At 32.9% G+C, this 20,299-nt stretch overlaps 1 protein-coding gene across 3 annotated transcripts; it reads left to right on the top strand.

Moving 5' to 3' along the window:
• The first annotated feature begins 1,330 nt into the window (after positions 1–1,330).
• Positions 1,331–19,662, top strand: LOC132753195 (uncharacterized). Of its 3 annotated transcripts, none has more exons than XM_060743637.1 (3): positions 1,331–1,542; positions 15,674–16,462; positions 16,678–19,662. In XM_060743637.1, exons 2-3 carry the CDS (start codon positions 15,701–15,703, stop codon positions 18,172–18,174), a joined length of 2,259 nt encoding a protein of 752 aa, XP_060599620.1. In that variant the 5' UTR covers positions 1,331–1,542; positions 15,674–15,700; the 3' UTR covers positions 18,175–19,662. The 3 variants fall into 3 exon arrangements, with proteins under 3 accessions (XP_060599620.1, XP_060599621.1, XP_060599622.1); XM_060743638.1 differs by lacking the exon at positions 1,331–1,542 and adding an exon at positions 12,256–12,386; XM_060743639.1 differs by lacking the exon at positions 1,331–1,542 and adding an exon at positions 12,473–12,704.
• The last annotated feature ends 637 nt before the right edge of the window (positions 19,663–20,299 follow it).

Consider the following 20,299-nt stretch of genomic DNA (forward strand, 5'->3'; position numbering starts at 1 on the left):
CCGTTTTTCTCAACTCTGACCTTTTCATTATTGAAATATTGTTGGGCAATATTGGCCCGAGACATTTGAATATTCAATGACCTTTTATCGGCAATCATCGGAATCCGGCATAACGGTATCGATTCAAATATGATCGAGAATGGGAAATCTTAATTTATAAGTACACAGGGGTGGCAGGATAAAGCCATACACTGAACAAAAGTTCTAACCGATCACCCTGAGATTTCGCTCATATATGAAAAAGAATAATACCAATTGATCCGACTTTTATTTTATTTCAAAGAGAATGAACACGTTGAGAATAATAAAATTATATCATTTTCTATTAAAATAATACTTTATCGATATCTAAAAAAAAAATATTTTTATGAACAGCCACTCACCTTTCTGATAGAGGCTCCAGCATTCAAAATTCTAACTGCTACGACACGATCCTGCATCGACATTCGTGTCATGTTTTATGTTTTTTTCACTTATAAAGTTAACAAGGATTTATGCAATGTAAATTTTAATACTCACCACGCTCTGCACGAACATTTCGTGCCAAAATGTGTAAACCGCGCCCTGTCTCCCGCGTAAGTGCATGGAACCGTATTAGATTATTTTTCTTTCCACAAATCGGTAGAAAATGACACAAAAATCACCTCTGCGAAATTTTATAAGGATCTATTGACCCGTTATAAAATAATCAAACTTTAAAAAATGATCGGTTAGAACTTTTGTTAAGTGTATATAGCAGCACAAAACCTCGATATTTAGGTTCATAAAAGAAAACATGTAAAACAAAGATGGCAATTACAATAAAAATAACTATGAGAATGTTAAAAAGTAATATAATACTACTTTAATCGTGATTTTAACATGAATTTACATCTTGCGACATTTAACGGTAGTGTTGCGACATTTAACGGTAAGGGAAATTCGTGCGACATTTAACGTTAACATTGCTATATTTAACGGCAAATGATTTTGCGACATTTAGCGGCGGTTGCGACATTTAGCGGCAATGGTGCGACATTTAGCGGCATGTGCGACATTTAACGGCGCCACAGTCATAATGTACATGTTATTTTGATTCGCTGTGATTTAATCAGTTATAACACGCTCGTGCGGTGCATTATTCCATTTCAATAGGTCGAGGCTTTATTCTATCGGAAAAAATATCAACTCGATTGGCAATGAAAAGAAAATGTTTATGTGTAAATACAAACAATTGTTCTTACAATGTAATTTTTGTATAAAGTCTATCTTCCATTGTTTTTGTGTTATTGAACGAGCCACTTTTTTCCCGATAAATATCTACAGGGTGTTTATTATTTTACATGTATAATATACCATATAGTCGCATGTTGCTTAATTAACTTCGTTCTCTATTCGGATATGTGTGTATAAATAAAATATGATGTACATAAATTTTCTATTTTTGATTCTGACTCAGCTAATGTGACACTGAAAATGTTGCTTGATGTATTGTAACACTCTTTACTTCCTGATAAGATTGTGATTTATTTTCAACAAGTTTTTCGTCTCTATAGAAAATGGGTAAGTGTATTTTTTTCTATCAGTTGGATTGATTTTCACATGTAATCTATTTTTTTTTTATACCGTAGGCAATTGTTTTATTAGAGTTGTATAGAATTTTTCGTTATTGGTCTAAAGATCTTAGCGGTATCACGGATTTATATTGCAATATAAATCCGTGGCGGTATTTATGATGTATAAATTATGAGATAATACATGTATTATTATACATTTTGCTATAACGTATACCAACAAACTAACAAAATATGATTTATATATTAATGTATATTCATGGTCTATTCCCAGAGTTATCGTGGTATATCGTGCCGTATCGTATATCACTCTGACATTGTAGGTCAATACATTGGGCCCATTGATTTATCATTGAGTCAAAAGAAGAATGGCTATTTGTGCGAATTTACGATATTTTTATGTTATTTACACTACAAAATTTTGCAAATTTGTTTCTTTTTTATAGACATAGAGTCGGTTTTAGTCGAACGCGTTAATATGTATACATACATATATAATTATATATAATAACCGAAAATAGAGGAAATAAAAAGAAATTCATAAGTAGAAAATAATAACTGACATTAGTTGTATATATACAGATTTTCAGCATGAATAACATAAATTTAACTGGCAGGCGATCAATTCATTTGCAATGGGGAAAAGTGCACGGGGGAATATTGATGATCTTTATTGATACAAAATGTCACGTGACTGGTTAATTTTTGCATATTACTCCGTCAAGACGCTATAAAACACAAATATACAGTCGGATCTGTGTTAAAGGACCTTCTCCGAATAAGGTCTGTCAACAAAGGACAGCTGTTTGGAGAACCCATCTCTCAATAGATATGCCAAAAGTGCTAGCAGAAAGATCCAGGTCGACATTAAGAAATTAAATGTCTTGCTTAATATTTAATGTCGACCATCCTGGCCATATTCACGGCCTTCACATTTCCTGTTTCGGGAGACAGTTGTTCAGCTGAGTTATGATCGGAATGCTACAGTTTTCTTCATAAAGTCATTTGTTAAAGTTATCCCTTAGGCGGATAGTAAAATGCATATTTCTTACATTTCGAACATGAAGTGAACCTGATCATTGGTTGGTTAACTTTGGACCGCTGAATCATGATCATTTGAGTAAATGTTATTCAAAGTAAGGGAAGTAATACTTTGGAAGTTTTAAAGTACAGCTATATTTGTGATCTCCCTTTATTATGTAAAACGTAATTCATAATTATACGACAGTACTTTATACTATATTCACGCAATAGGTAGGTGAATAGCACACAAAAAATGATAGTATAATGCTAGATTTAAAAGTGGCTGATCCACAAACACTTGACTATTAAGAGAATTTCCGTTCGTGCACTATCGAGGTCACTTCTATCAAATTTGAACGCGCAACACAGTTCAGTTCAAGACATTTTTTTCAGTGCTTTGATTTGTTGGTCTCCTATATCTGTCAGATTTTCATATTAGGATAGAATAGATTGGTGTCAGCGGACATTTTATGTTTGTCTGCTTTTTTCGTTTCAATGAAGCCAAGTGAAGAAACGAGCTTAGGTGGTATTTCTATTCTTAACTAAAGAAACACGATTATTTATAAAAATTAGCAGTTTATTTTTGTTTTATTTAAAACCATGAGACTTGCTATCGACCTTTAAAATGATTTATGTGAGTGTCCTTTGTATATTATAACTTAGCACATTCTTATTTATTGTGTGTGTGTGGTTTTTTTTTTGTTGTTGTTGTTGTTTTTTTTGTTGTTTTTATGTTGTTGTTTTTTTTTGTTGTTGTTTTTTTTTTTTTTTTTTTTGGGGGGGGTTTTTTTTTGATCGCGCGCGTGCGTGTGTGTATTTGTTTGTTTTTGATGTTGTTGGCGTCCGCGCCGAAGCGCGACGCCCTTTATGGTTTGTGAAAGGGCAACTGCAACTTCTCGGGCCTTTTCGTCGGTCATATTAACCGATCATTCCGATTTGTATGAGGGTGTTTGATTATCAAAAATGAAATGTCGCGATATGTACAATGAATAGCGAACTGGAGAATTTCGCAATGCAAACATATTCAAATGAAATTATTTTATAAATCCGTCAATAAATCTTCGGTTTTTTTTTAATAGTACACAGTGGGTTATTTTGTATTGTTGTACCTATAAATGAAATGATTACTTTAACATTGTGAATGTCTGAAAATCTATTTATGGAAGTGGTTTTAGTTAACGAAACGGTCATTCGTGTCACGCTATGGTAATAAATAACGAACTGGAGAATTTTGCAGGACATAATTATTATGTCTTTCGTCCGGCCATTCATAAATATTATACAATTCTGGTAAAAACCAATTAACCATTGAAAAGTTTATAAGAATATCTGGTCATCAGATGTCTACTAGTTCATCTTCATTTGCTGCATTTCTTGCTTGGACGACCTTTAATGCTGTGCATCAATGCTTTTCTTGTTGTTTTTCTGTGAGGGGATGGCTGGAGGGTTGTTGGGTGCTTGTTGTTGTTTTTGTTTTTCAAATTTGTTCATGGCACACCATGGCATAAAACTAGACCAAAATGACAAAGGTCAGGGTCGCCGATTCATGCTATTGCCGTAGATTATCGCAAACGTTTGTAAAGCAAAGACATTCTTAGTTGTAAGATATGTTAAAACCACCAATAAACACAGTTTTTACGAGACTTTTAAGTTAATGAATTGACTACTTTTATTGCAAAGAGGCTGGAAATTCTATGTCCAAGTCTTTGTATATTCTTCTAATAACCTCAAAATTTACGACACTTCAGATCTTATGACATTTTACCGTAATCTTTGGCATATTTTGGGATGATATTATAAATGGTACCATAACCAATGTGCATTCCTGTCATGAATTTTTGTCTTGTTACGTCGCCATTTATTTCGTATAAATTGACATAATGATCCGCGTGAAATCCATGCTACATTCTATTTCCATTATTCACATAGGGAATAGGGGAAACCCATGCGGTGTGACGTTTTTGCGTTATTTATTAGTAGAGGAGGAGCAGTAAAATTAACAGTATTAAATATTCCACGATGGTACCCCCAAAAGATTAAAGCATTCTTACTACCTTTCATAAAGATTTTAGATATTTAATGAGCAGATGCCGGCGGGTACTTACCTTAACTTTTAAAACACACACCTCCATTTCGCGCTCGACGGGGTTGCCCTTTGCCAGATCCACGGGATTACTTTCACATTAAACGTGCTCCTTTTTTATTCCGAAGTCAAGCTGACGGAGATATGTTCTCAGTGGAAACAGACATTTCTACTATATGTTATTACGTATAAAAATACACTACCCCTTTCAATTCCAATGCTTAAATTACATAAACATATAGGAAGAAACTTGGGAAGTACATTATGCTATGGTGATAAAATTATAGTGTCTTTTAAAATTTAATTATCCAGATTATTGCTAATAATTAATTCTACATCTTCAGGGAATGTGTTTTCTATAAAGGTTGTGAAAATATACGCGAAAATGCCCGTGTAATATTGTAGTTTTATACCCTGGGATTATCGCAAAGAAAGTCTCAAACACTTATATACAAGATTGTATTAGTATTGCCTGTAAATAACTCATTACCTATAGCTGGAATTAAGTAATGTTTCTTGTGTTGTTGATTTCTAGCTGCTGGCTTATTGGCTTATTGTTGTTAATGTTGTTTTGTTCTTATCTTCCTTTGTACTGTTGTTGCTTTGAAACTATTTTTTATCTATTTGTTGTTGTTGTTGTTGTTGTTGTTGTTATTGTAAGTGGTCGAGGTAGCAATTTTCGGTTTTTTGTTGTAGGTGTTGTTGTTTTTGTTGTTGCTGCTGCTGCAATCGTTGTTGGTGTTGTTGTCTGTGATGAAAATGATGATGATGATGACGATGATGATGATGATGTTGTTGTTGTTGTTGTTGTTGTTGATATGCAAAAGACATATACGACAACAACGATGATGATTATGTTAATCACGATGTTTTTTATTATTTTTTGTTTAGCATTGAGAAGTGTCGAGTAGGGAACTAAGACGTGCCGAAATAATACGAAAACGCCCTCCGAATTTTGATATCAACTTTAATTACATAATTTGGTTGTTCCAGGAATAAATGTATTTTTGATCATAATGTATATTTTCTCATTCTCTGTTTATTAGATAGAGTGGTTCTGGTGCGGCTAACAGCTTTGATGGTTTCTTAGCATTTATAGCTTTAGTTTAATATTTATTTACAAATCTAAATAGCAATAAAAATATAAAAACTCATCGAATATAACACGTGCCTGGTCTTTTACGAGATAAAAAGCATGCACGAGAAAGGGCCGTTTTATGTCATGTCAAAGAGTAGAACATCTAAATTGACATAAAGTTACATGAGCACTTGAAAACCCCCATTTTACCGGCATTGCCTATTACATTGCGAAATATGTTCATAATGAGGTTTTCACATTAAAAATGAAACATAATTTCAAAGCACTTGATTTTATGCAGTTTTTTCCTCGTTGACTAAAGACACAGACTCTTAAAAGTTCAAGTACAAAACATCTCAAACTATTAATTATGTAGCTGGTTTCATACTTATAATGTATCTTAAGTTAACAATGTCCCGGGAAAATATGTATGGAAGGCCGGTTATGCCGTATCTGGTTAAGTAGTATTTTTTGGTTATTTTGGTTCAAGGTGATTATGATTACAAAACTTCTCACAGTGGTTACCTCCCTTGGCAGATTGCACTGATAAGGGGGGATCACTGCGTAGGAGATTGTATTATTACATTAAGTCATCATTATTATTTTAGTTAATTTATACCATAAAAGGATTTTTTTGGTCTAATTCTGTCTCGTTTTATTGTGCCATGTGAATGCGTATTGGTATGGTAAAAATATTTTATTTTGGATAGCTAAGGCTTTGAATATGTTAGTACCTAAATATTTAAGAATGAAATTCCATATCATCACTAGGACGTCAAAAATATCTGATGAATTTATGATAACATACGTATATACAAAAAAACGAGGATAACTTTTTTTAAAATACAATTGCATTATCACTAATCATAGATTATAAAGAATTATTAAGGCATCAAACGTTTCAATATTAAGTTAAAACATATTTAATTACAAACATTTTGACAAAACACATATGATATATAAAAAGATTAATATTGGATGGTAATTTTCGTTTATACTACAGGTATCATATATGTAACTTAAGTATTCTAAAAATAATCCAAAAAAGGTTTTCCATACAACCACATAAAGTAGTTTTCAAACCTATCTCTTTACGTACCTATATTTTATCATTTATTTTATTATTTAAAAAAATTGTAGTGGTAAGAGCATGTAAGAATTAAGTGTTTACAGCCACAGTTTGACATTTACATTGAGTGAGAAAATATATCACTGTCTTTAAATTAATTTATACCCGTCATCAACGTTCGCATAAAAGCCCCATAAAAACGACGTGGGTACATTGAGGTACATGTTAGTTAATAGTTTTCTCCGAACTAGTGCAGATCCTCCTATAAAACAATCTTTCTTTTTTTTTTTCTAAGTTTGTTATTGTAGCACAAATGGATCATGTTCATCCACAGATTCGAACCCAATTAACATTTGGTCTATCAAAAATGCTCTGGAATTCAACCTATGGTTAAATACAAAAATCAACAGACAAACACAAATAAAAAAGCAAAGACGCCTCGCCATCTTGAACATAAAACTTTACTAAACTATTTTTGTTTTTAATTCCATCAATTTATAAATCATTTAAAACGCGTCAATCTAATAATGATATAATCACGTAGGAATTTTCTGTTTCAGAAACTTATGTGTGTTTTTGTATTCGTTGACGGCATAATAATGATAGTATAATTTTCTTTGTGTTTCCACTCAAACTGTTTAAATGATTTTTCTTCCGTAAAAATGATACATAAATGTTTTGACATAAGTTTTTACAATCTGGTTTCATCTGTTAATTAAAGACACATACCTTCAAACATCTCTGCTCGTCGTGATTTAACAATATTTTACAAACCCCCAACGAGTTTACATTAAGGTGTCTTCATTTACCGAGAAATTAATAACTTCTTTCAAGTGTTAACAAATGTTTAAATGAACATATCTGACTGACAGTAACAACAGTTACGCTAGAAACGAAAACACGGACGGATAAATGAGAGATGTCGGTTTCACTTGACTGTATCCTAACAAGTGATAAAGCATGCTTATGCCTTTTGTTAGAATTATATAAACAGCGTTCAAGCAAAAAAGAAAATTGACAAAATAGTTAATTGCCGTAGGAAAAGTTTCACATTTGATAAATGTATGTAAACAAGTTGTCATGATGTGCCGTTTGCTTTGAGACAGAAAAAAATTATCATTCAAACAACTCCCACAATGGTTTTACTTTTTTCCCATATTTTTATTACATATTTTCTAAACAAAACGTTGGCGTGAAAGAAAGAAAAACGTGGAAATTGGATTCTAGTGGAATAAGCAATAAGCAAAACGTTCATAGAAAGATGAAATATACGATAAAATATTTACTAAATGACACATACTTTTTACCAATCACGATGTTTACCCTCAACAACACATACCAACCACGTTAATATACAAATCATATTTTTACGAAATTACGAACCACTTTATATACCATAAACCTTTTTACCACGATACAAACCATCCATGATATAACTAGCCACGATATAATAACCACAAAATAAATTACCACGATTCATATCATCCACGATAAACACAATACACGATATATGCTAACCACAAAATAAATTACCACGATACTTATCATCCACGATAAACACAATACACGATATATGCTAACCACAAAATAAATTACCACGATACATACCATCCACGATATAACCAGCCACGATATATGCTAACCACAAAATAAACTTACCACGACGATATAACCAGCCACGATATAACTAGCCACGATATATGCTAACCACAAAATAAACTTACCACGATACATACCAGCCACGATAAACACCATACATGTATATGCTAACCACAAAATAAATTACCACGATACTTATCATCCACGATAAACACAATACACGATATATGCTAACCACAAAATAAATTACCACGATACATATCACCCACGATATAACCAGCCACGATATATGCTAACCACAAAATAAATTACCACGATACATATCATCCACGATAAACACAATACACGATATATGCTAACCACAAAATAAATTACCACGATACATATCATCCACGATTAACACAATACACGATATATGCTAACACAAAATAAATTACCACTATACATATCATCCACGATAAACAAAATACACGATATATGCTAACCACAAAATAAATTACCACGATACATATCATCCACGATAAACACAATACACGATATATGCTAACAACAATAACAATAAACCCATCACGATACACACAAAGAAGGAAGGAAGCAAGCAAGCAAGGAAGCAAGCAAGCAAGGAAGGAAGCAAGGAAACCGAAAAGGGAAGGAAGGAAACCAAGTAGAAGGGAAGGAAACAGGGAGGAAAGAAAACGAGGAGATAGAAAGGAAACAGAGGAGGAAAGAAGGAAAACGGAGAGGAATGAATGAAGGAAAAGTCAATCTATTGCAAATATCTATGTGTGTAGAGGCCAGAATAAACAAGAAACATTTATACATATTTCAATTATTATCTTATTTATTCATTAGCATTATATTAACATTATATCTTAAAGTATTTCAACACATGGCATATTTTTGACATATTCAGTATCAAAAATACATACTTTAAAAAAAAAGAAAAAAAGGAAGAACACTGTGCATAAAATATATTAATAGTTTAAGTTTATAATGCTGTATAGGTATTTGCTGTCGGTGGATTGTAAAATTATTGTTTATAAATACTGTGAATAAAATGATTACAAAACACCTAGAATGAAAGAAATCTGTCAGTAAATTTTAATTAAAGTGATTGATACACAATCCTGAAATCTTCGCCAAAAAAAAAAAAAATTAAAAAAAAACACTAGAAATAGCAGTTAAATATTTTGTTCCTTTACATAACGCACAATATTATTTTTATTGACATAGGCATTGAATGGCAAAAGTCTTTCAATTAGATTAGATTTTCATTAATATTTAATGAGATAGAGCTTTTTTCAAAGGGTCATGTCATTGAGCTTTGTTATTGACACAAAATAGATAGGCGGTTGAAAGCAAAATTAGTAATTAAAATTTGACCTTTGATGATTAAAAAGTGATATGTACGGTGGCACAAAGGTGACATGTGTGTGTTTTTATTTATCTCGTGCGCACGAGATACTATGTCGTGGGCACGAGTTACTAAGTCGTGGCCACGAGATAGCTAAGTCGTGGGCACGAGATACTATGTCGTGGCAACGAGATACTATGTCGTGGCCACGAGTTACTAAATCGTGGCCACGAGTAAGTTAAGTCGTGGGAACGAAATACTATGTCGTGGCCACGAGATACTAAGTCGTGGCCACGAGTTACTAAGTCGTGGCCACAAGAGAATTAAGTCGTGGGCACGAGATACTACTAGTATGTCGTGGCCACGAGTTACTAAGTCGTGGGAACGAGATAACTAAGTCGTGCACACGAGTTAATTAAACAATCAGATTACACTATATATATTTTTTTTACCTTAAAATTTAAATAAAAACACACACATGTCACCTTTTGTGCCACCGTAGCCTCCAGTTATGACTCTATATAAAAAATGTCCGCTATAATAAACATTTTCAAACGCTTTTTGGCAGCATTTTGTTTTCTTCTTAAAGAGCACTTAAATAAGGAAATCACTGAAACAGGCTGTCTTATGTTTAAAGTATGTTTCATATTTTCCCGATAGTTCAAAATTAGTATTGTTATCTAAAACCATAATTGCTTTCGATTTATGAGCGCTTAATTCGCATTTACACTGTAGCTGTTTTTACTTGTTTTGGCTACCGGCTGTCATTTACCTGTACATGATACGGTATGGTATTATTGAACTCAATTATAATACTTCAAAGGTCGGTTTCTTGCGAAATGATCGATGTACAACCGTTGATTGTTTAAACACACTCGTGAATGTGTACGTGTCTTAATAAATACCGTGCGGATAATCTGTGTCCCCGATATTTTTGTATGTTTGTTATGTGACATGAAAATATTTAAGCTTGTTCTAGATAGTCACGCAAACGTATGTACATACAATAGATAAAATGTTACAATATGATATTGTATTCTATATTGCCTCATTTTCATTTTCCGAACAACAAATACATATCAAATCAATATTATACATTTTCTAGCCTCGTTTTCATTTTCCGAGTCCAAAAAAAAATAGATATTAAATCCATATTCTTCTCAAAGTATCTGTATCATTGATATTATACAATTAAGTGTTCATCGTACATTGTTGAGTACCATACTGACTATATTGGACTCAGCTGCAAAGAATGAATTGGACTCGACTTTCGCCTCGTCCAATAAAGATTTTAACAATTGTGTACTCATTGATTTGTCAGACTTGGGAAATGAAAACGAGTTATACATTTATACATGTATAAATGATGATTTATATTGAGATCAAATGTTGCAAAGTTCATTGGTTACATCTTTAAGGTATTAGGACCCTAATGGGCACTATCAGGAACTAAAGAATTGACATCATAGGTCAGATGTATACCTTAAAGTACACCTGTATGCAAAATTTAAACAAAGTTTAACGTACAGAAATTAAGTTATGGCCACTTTTCTGAACTCAAGCTAGGATGTTATGAGGGCCCTTTTTTAGAAATGAGGAACCTTTACATAATCTGCAATATCATTCTAATGAAAAATATTCCTATGAATTTTTGGTAAGAAACAAATAGTACCATTCAGCTAACAATCCACATAAGCAAAATTATGGTTTCTACTTAAAATTTATGAAATCTGTATAAAAAATGTTACCCTACCCCACCCATTTTTACCACATGTCTGACCATTTTTTCTACTTAGGGAGGCTAATTCAAAAAATTCTTAAAATTTACCCAAATGAGTGCCTGTTTTCAAAGTTTCCCTAATTTTTTAAAAAAAGTATATTGGTTGATCTTGTATTATATGAAATACTTTTACCGTCTAGTTTTGATTATATTACACTTTGAAAATATCAGGTACCATATTTATTACTAGATTTAGCATAATTTAGCCAATAAATACCTATATAAATTAAAAATTCAAAATTAAACACTTTTTTCTTTCCATATGGGACATGGGAGATACATAACTAATGTTAAAAGAAAAAAAGAAAGAAAAAAAAAGTTGACCCTTCTGGGGATTGAACCCATGGCCCTCATTTTCAGTGTAGTTAACAGTAATTCTAGCCTATTTGAATACTCTTCAAAGCGGAGGTAATGCATTAGGGTGCTAATACCTTAAAGGAGTGAAATAAAAAGAAGAAATAAGTATATATTTATTGTTTTTACATGGGCATGTCCTTTAACAATATAATAAAAGTTCTGCCCATTAGTTTTCATTTATATATACATATATTAGAATAATGTTTCTTTATTGATTCATGCGGAAACTTCCTTCAATTTATTCAAAATATCAATGATACAACTAACAGAATGGTGTATAGCATAGAGTTAATCATGTAAAAAATATACCCGTTCAAATTACATGATACCCGTCGCACTGTTCATAAGGGTAGGGTCAATAAGTAGTGTATCGATCTTCGTCAAACTAAAAAAATAATCAGGAACATATCGGATATATAGAACGAAATGGTTTACACCTAATATAAAATCATATTTCATAGTGTAGATATATTTGCTTGATATTTTTTAGGTAAGACTTCGATTTATTTTAGTTTATTGATTATTGATTAATCTTATACAGGGTCTTCTTTTGTTTTATCCGTACCGACTAATGGTTTAAAATTACATTGCGGAAAACATGTTAAGCCAAATATTTTAATGCCATTTTGTTTACCATATACAATGTATATAATCACTTGATATTTAACAAGTGTTAAGTCGGATTAGATCATTTAAAGAACTTTGTTACGCTTGTGGTTGAAGAAAGATATAAGCAGTTTAAAATGCGAAAATTTAATATTCATTAAAAAGTAAGGGCTCGATCGGAAAAAACGGAATATCTTTCAAGGTAATTTACATAATATTTGAAATAAAATATAATTATTAGAAATATTTATTCGCATACACAACCATATAAGCATAACTATTCGCAGAATTCTGATGAAAATTCACGCAAGAAAGTGAGCTTAATAGTCAAGTTGGTCAAGTTTAAAATTAAGAATGTATTTCGTACCTAAAAAGCAGCTACGTGTATAAATATAATATTCTCATTCTTTCTTTTGACACAAACCGTACAATAACTTAAGCTTCGCTTATTTAAACATTATAAATGTTATGTGTATATTGGTTTGTTTTGTAAATGTTCCTTATAATTGTGCGTACAATAATGCTCGTTTGAGAGAATTTCAACAAAATCTGGTCGAAATAGGGGTGGGGTTTGGGGCGTTTTGGTAATAAGGAAGCTTCGCGTATGAATGAAGTCAGTTTTTGCAATGCGTATAATTGGGAAAAGGCTAATGCTTATATGCGTCATCGTGTACATTAAACAATTAAATACAAATGATGTTAAATGATTTGAAAAAATGTAACAAATAATTAATGAATTGATATCTAAATAGGATGTAAGATATGTTTGATAACTGGTAAATGTAAACTATGAAATGTGTACTGTGTAAGACGTTAGCCATAGCGAAAAGAGATCAGAACTCGAACCTGAGACAATCGGGATACCGTTTTGCGGCTGTACCGGCTAGGATACCCAGTTACTTAGACATTTCTCTGCACTGTTAATCACTGGTGCCATACCATGACTTACTCACCTAGCCCCCGACGATGGATACAAAATTTAATGTAAATATATAGGCACGGGTCCATACTACCGCAGCCCCAAGTCTATGCAAAATGTCGCGAGGCAAAATGATTTGCAACCTTATTGTCACTCAAACCCGAGACCCTCGGACATTTTGTTGAGAATTGTCGATATGTAAGTCATGTGTGACAAGAGACCACTAATATGTAATAAGAGATATATGATGTGTAAAGTGAGACGAATGCTACGAAAAATGTCACAAAGAAAGGCTGGATCAGTGTGAAGTATGTGAGAAGTGATTTGTATAAAGTGTGAAGTGAGATAGTGAGAAATATGATGTGTGAAGTGAGATTATGTCGAGTGAGATAGAATAAAGTGGAACTTTGTCATGTGAACTTGTGTAGAGTTTGAAGTAAGATTGTGTGAAGTGAATTAGTATTAAAAGTGAGATAAGGGGAAAAAGAGTGTGAAAAGTGTGAAAAAGAGTGGTATTTTAGAATCTATCAAAAAGTAAACATGCTTTGCATCATGTTAACTCTTTTGCGTAGATAAAAGAAGGATAAGAGATATTGAAAACTGAATTATGGGATGATTACTTTACATTCATTATGGTAAGATGTCTATAGTTCAGTATCGTGTCTAAAACAGTAAAAAGATTTGTCTTTCTGAACAAGTTTTATATACTGTATATAATGTCAGATAATAACTACTAAAAAGAATCTACCAAATATTTAAAGAATGAACTATTTGTTTACATTCGAAAGAAAAATACTTAGGAGATAAATACTAAGTCAATAAACGTGATTTTTTAGATTATTTTGGACGATACTCCATTTAGTTGACAAGGTTAAATTGAATTCTTTATCGCTTCTATGTACATATACATTTCTGGATAGTTTTACATTTATTAATATATAGTATATTTCAGCACTTCTGATGAAATTGCTTCATAAATGTATGGTAATCTAATTCCATACATATGTCTGATAAATTTACAGATAAGTTTTGACATTCCACATACTTGAACGTTTTCAGACTTCACAAAACAAGTTTGATTATTTACTTTTCATTTAAGTCAGAGTTTAGGCCTAAATGTTGTTTTCGTGTGGCGGCATCAAAGTACGCCACATATAGTACATTTGTACTAATGACGATTAAAGAAGACTAATGTAGCTTGTACCAACCAGGCCACCATTGTTATATCTTGTCATACATGAAAATCCCCCTTATCACACATGTGTAAAATGTTAAATACATAAATATGGAATATAATGTAAGTCATGTTTGTAAGGAAAATAAGGTGAATTTGTTTATGCTTTACTGGTGGAGGAAGACATCATGTGCCCATTCGTGCAATATTTCAGGCACGAACGGGCACCTGAGTAGAACTATCAGCATGGCAGAATAAAAAGTCCATAGTGGGATTTGAACCCAAAGCGGTGAGAGACAAGTGGTTTGAAGTCACCGACCTTAACCACTAGGCCCACCTGAATAAAACAATCAACGTTCTGTAAGCTAGCTAGATAGCTTCCTCACTTGAAGAAATTAAAAGTCCCTGGTGGGATTTGAAGCCACGGCGGTGGAAGGCAAGTGGTTTAAAGTCAACGACCTTGTCCACTCGGCCACGATGCCCACTGTAAAAGTGTACTAATTGAGATTAAAACTATTTGTCTAAAATACCTATATACATGTATGCGGGTCTATCGATATTACTGTATTTGCAATTGCATTGATGAGTTTTATATCCAACTCACTACATGCGGGTTTCACGCAATTAACTTATTATTTCCTTCAAATGTTTTCGTTTATAGTTTGGTTAATAGTTTGATCGTGGTAATATAGACTGATTTAATTAATCAATATTTAGTTTAGCATTGAACTTTGTATTATTCATATTAATCTATACAAATAATATTCTTTATAAAATCATTGAATATCTTAAACAATCAAAATATTAATCATCACTTGATAGGAAATATTTCAATAAATATTTCGACATTATAAAAATAACACCAAAATATAACCTTCGTATCACTCTGTTTTGGGTTCACCCCACACAGTTTAAATCATTCAAACCAACCGTTGACCTTAGTCAAAAGAATATTATAAATTTTATAAAGGTAAAATACATTGTATAATGTTAATCTTCTTTTAGCAAGATAATGTAAATGTAAGATAAGAAAACATTTGTATTGATACATAAACATGTTTATTGATTATTATTGCAGGTGTTCGGGTCGACATAACCTCGCAGAATGGGCTGCGGAAGTTCCAGTACAGCTGTCCAGACGTTCCAGAATCCAGAAGAAAACAAAAACTATCAGAGCCATCAAAAAGTGCCATCTAGACAGGCGTCTGCTGCATCTTCGATTAGAAGCAAAAAATCGAAAAAGTCGAGTAGAAAGTCGTCTGCGTCAAGTCGCTCGTCGTCTAAAAGCGCAGATAGCAGCCGGCAGAAAAGAGAAGAAGGAAGTAGAGCAAATAGTGCAAGTACCAGGAAAACGTATACAGTCCAGAGACAAAATTCTGAAGTAGTAAATGCGTCAACACTAGTTACTCCAATTGACACTCATGTCGACAATGAATCTGAACATGAAAATGATGTAGAACATTTAAAATCTGCTAATGCAGAAGAGGAAAAGAAATTAGAAGCTCAGAGGCATCACGAGGAAATTCAAAAACAAACATTCTTAACTGGTGATCCGGACCATGAAGTCGATACGAAAAATGTGACAGGAAATTACCAGAAGAGTAGATCAGAGGATCACGAGGAAATAGCTAAACGAAAAGAAGAGAAGCGATCTCGCTTCAATCATGAGGAAGTAGAAGAAGAATTTATAAAAAATAACAACGCGGTGCCTTTGTCGTTTCCATCAGATATGGATGAAGCTGAGGAAATAAATGCCGAGTACACTATAGATGATATAGTAGAACACAATAATGAGGTGTCTGGTTTAGACTGGTTTAAATACGGCAAGAAGATCTACAGCTGGAAGAAGATGGAACCGATAATCAAGGTTGGTAAAATGTTTTTCATCGATGTTTAATGCAGCTTCATCATTTACGAAATGTTTCTGACTTGAAAGAATCCTCTATTTTGATCTATTTTTATCCTTAACTAGTAATAAATCAGTGTCAATTACGACATATTGTTCTGTTTCATGTTGTGTTTTTTCTGTTTGCTTCATTAACCTGTCTCGTGTTTTAAATTGTTATTCTTTCCTGTTTTCAGGGGCGGGTAGATCATTTTAAAGACCTAGTAGATCCATATATCACTCATTCATACCCGATTTATATAGCAAGACAGCATAAGGTATCAAGAAAAGAGCTAGCAAAAGTCCTTTTATGTTGTCACGTTGGATATTCTGTCGAAGTGCCAGAAGAGCAAAAATTGTCTCGTATGAAGCAAAGTGCTGAAAATGTTCTTGAAGAGTTGGACAGTGATTCAGACTATGCTAAAGAGTTTAGAGATCAGTTGAATAGATGGTTAGCAAGTTATCCGCACTGTAAAATAGCTAATGATCCTCCGGACGCTACGACAAATCCGAACGAACTCACCTTTCCTCTTCCAGCTGATATTCATTCCGATCCTACCGTTCTAAGAAAGTGGATAGAGACATGGACTGCATTTGATTGCGAAGTGCCGGCGGAAGGAGCATGGGTTATGGCAGAATTTACCAATGAAGGTCTTGGTGATACTAATGAGGTGTTTGCGAATGCAGTCAAAGAAGGTCATGGTATTGAGGCATTAGATCCACTTGATATGACAATTGATGGTGACGCTGCATGGTTTGTAATTGAACTTGATTTGTTTAAGAATGATCAAACAACTGAACAACAAGAAAATGTATGGAAGAAACGAGCCACTAGAACGAACCTCAACGACCCTGTCTGGATGAAGAACAGACGAGAAGAACTGGGTGATGTTCTCAAAAAGCGGTATATGGAAATGGAAAAAGATTATCCGATGGAAAACTTTAAAAACTTTGCTGAAATACTTGAGAAGCATTGGGAAGAATTCCAAACTTTATGTGCAAAGGAATTCACACCACCTGTCCGAAAGGTTAGAGAAACGCCGGAAATTAAACCGGATAGTACAGAGAATTATAAAACAGATAAAGAACAGGTAAGTGATCACATGGACAATACCGATAATAAACATATATTTAATCATGATGACGAAAGCCAAATGAAAGAAGACAGAAGTGTGAATGAGCATTGCGATTATGAGGCAAACTCGTTGGTACTTGAGTCAAATATTAAACAGGATACTGAAAACAATGAAAGGTCTGAGAGTAGAGGAAGTTTTGATGGTACATGTAAAAGAGACACTCCTGAAAATAATTCAAGGGCAGGAAGTGGAAGAAGTAGTTCTAATAAAGGAATAAGTTCTGATGACAAATTAAGGACAAGAAGCAGGGAAAGTGACCAAAGTACAAAGAAAAGAGACTCTCCTGAAAACATTCTAAGGCTACAAAGCAGGGAAAGCTCTCGTACATCAAATAAGGAGGAAGGCAGTAACAATGTCATTGAAGATCAGGATCAAATGCCTAATTTAGAAACAAATGACAGTGGTCTTGATCTAACCTCTAATGATCAACTTGATGTTGGAAAAGCTAGTGTTGAAAACGAGAAGAAAGAAGGAGATAACTTGCAGCTGTCTGACAAGAATGACGTCAATGGTGGTACTAAAAAGGATGACGGGGAAGCTTTTGACGACTTTTATTAACTGTTTAAACCAGCTAGACCCCTGTAAAACTCATTTTTCGTGTGTAAGTAAATATCAAATTGAGTATGTATGTGTATATGAAGATCAAAGATATGTGTTTGGTGGCTTGGATATTGGTAATACACTCATTACCAAAACTGATTTATTGAATTTGTGAAGTAGATTTTTACCTGTTTTGTATTTTGAACAATCTATTCAATAACAAAATACAAAAATTGAGCTTCAGGCAACATAGGGCCAGATCAGGTTAAATTAGACTGACATTATGCAAATGACACAGTCTAATCTCTTTCGGTTCAAAAAAGGTCAATGGGTTAATTTATTTATTTATTTTTGTCAATCATATTGATTTTGTTTGTTTTTATTAGAATTATTTTTATTATCATTATTTCAAATACACATTTTTTATATTCCACATGTACGGCTCAACATCTATTTTCTTATTGTAATTATTCATTTATGATAATTATTGAACTTTAAAACTGTACAATTGTAATTAATGCCTTAGATGTTGATTTTCAAATAATTTGCTATTTGAATATCACTCAAGGCTTTTTCGTCATTCTTGCATGTAAATGTGATATATTTAGTTGCCGTCCCTGAATGTTCTAAGCAGTTTTCTGCTATGTGATGTGCTTCATTTTGCAGCAGACGACATTCTTAAAACGTTTTTTTTTTAATCTTTCAGTCCTTTTTTGCATGGTAATGGCTAAGCTCAAAATACATTATAGAGTATCAATATTCGAGGATGCATCAGTAAATTCGTAAACTAATTTAATAACGGGGAAATGATTCAATTCAAGTACCTAAAAGGATTATTCCTTCTCAAAGTAACGTCCAATGCACGATTTGCATTTGCATTTAAAGTTTCATTTTAAACGGACCAATAGTTTTGACGCTATTGAATTACATTTAGTTTAAGAATTTATTGATGCACCGTCGTACATGTAATAAGTAGCGACTAAGATTAAGTTACTGAAAAATGTGACTCACGTACAGCTATGACCGTCTTTGAACTAAATCACTTTCCATATGCTTGAGCATTCCTCTACGAATTCATAACATTTGAAAAAAATAAAAACATTGTTATACTGGTATTTAAATTCTAATTTAGCCAACCAACATAATGGGTTTGCGACCAGCATGGATCCAGACCAGCCTGCGCATCCGCGCAGTCTGATCAGGATCCATGCTGTTCGGTATCAGTTTCTCTACTCTTGTTATAGGGTTTGCAAGCGAACAGCATGGGTCCTGATCAGACTGCGCGGATGCGCAGGCTGGTCTGGATCCATGCTGGTCGCAAACCCATTATGTTGGTTTTGTCATGACTCGGCTCAATTTATTTGGCTTAATTATGCCCTGTGAGAAAACAAAATAGGTTTCATATTCACCCTTATCTGTGATACAGAAGTGAATTTATTTTTAATAGTTTATGTCATATTTTGCCATTTGTCTTTCTTCAAACATTAAAATTCTATAGAAAATAAAATGTGTTGTTTTCAACGTTTCTTTGAAATTCAAATGGTAACAGTTTCTTGGTTATCGTCTCTTTTTTCAACTGCAAGGCCCTTGGTGACAACACAATATTTTCTCTGACTAAACAGTGAATTATCAAAGAGACGGAAGGAATGGAACTGATATAAGTTAAATAATTACATTGTATATTTTACCATTAATCCAGCATAAATATATGTTTCTAAAGAAGAAACTAAGTTAAAGTGAGAAAGACTGTTCAGAATAACGATAGAACATGCATAAACAGGAATATGTTTGTTCAGGGGAAACAAATGACATTTGCTTATTAAAAGGTTAAAAGTTAAAATGTAATTACATCTTGATTTCTTATGTTTCGTATACAATAATACTCTGAAAGAATAGTGAATATACATTTATAACTATTTTTAAGAGTCTTGAAATGAAAAACAGCTAATCGTCAGCTGTATACATCAGTATGCTGAATATCACCGTATATATCTAAAAAAAAAATTTAAATTGCCAAATAAACATTGAATTGAATATCAGTGTTGCAATTAGCCTTATAGCCAATTTACTACAGTTATAACACTGGAAACAGCATTGCTCGCACTATACAAAAACAAATTGGTTTATAATCTCACAACCTTCA

Source organism: Ruditapes philippinarum, unplaced genomic scaffold, assembly GCF_026571515.1.
Source record: "Ruditapes philippinarum isolate M1 unplaced genomic scaffold, ASM2657151v2 ctg1351_1_1_1_1, whole genome shotgun sequence".
Lineage (NCBI taxonomy): Eukaryota > Metazoa > Mollusca > Bivalvia > Venerida > Veneridae > Ruditapes > Ruditapes philippinarum.

Coding starts and splice junctions, on each gene's coding strand:
- LOC132753195 (XM_060743637.1), top strand. CDS start 15,701: ATGGGCTGCGGAAGTTCCAGTACAGCTGTCCAGACGTTCCAGAATCCA. Junction 16,463..16,677: donor AGATGGAACCGATAATCAAG/GTTGGTAAAATG, acceptor TCCTGTTTTCAG/GGGCGGGTAGATCATTTTAA.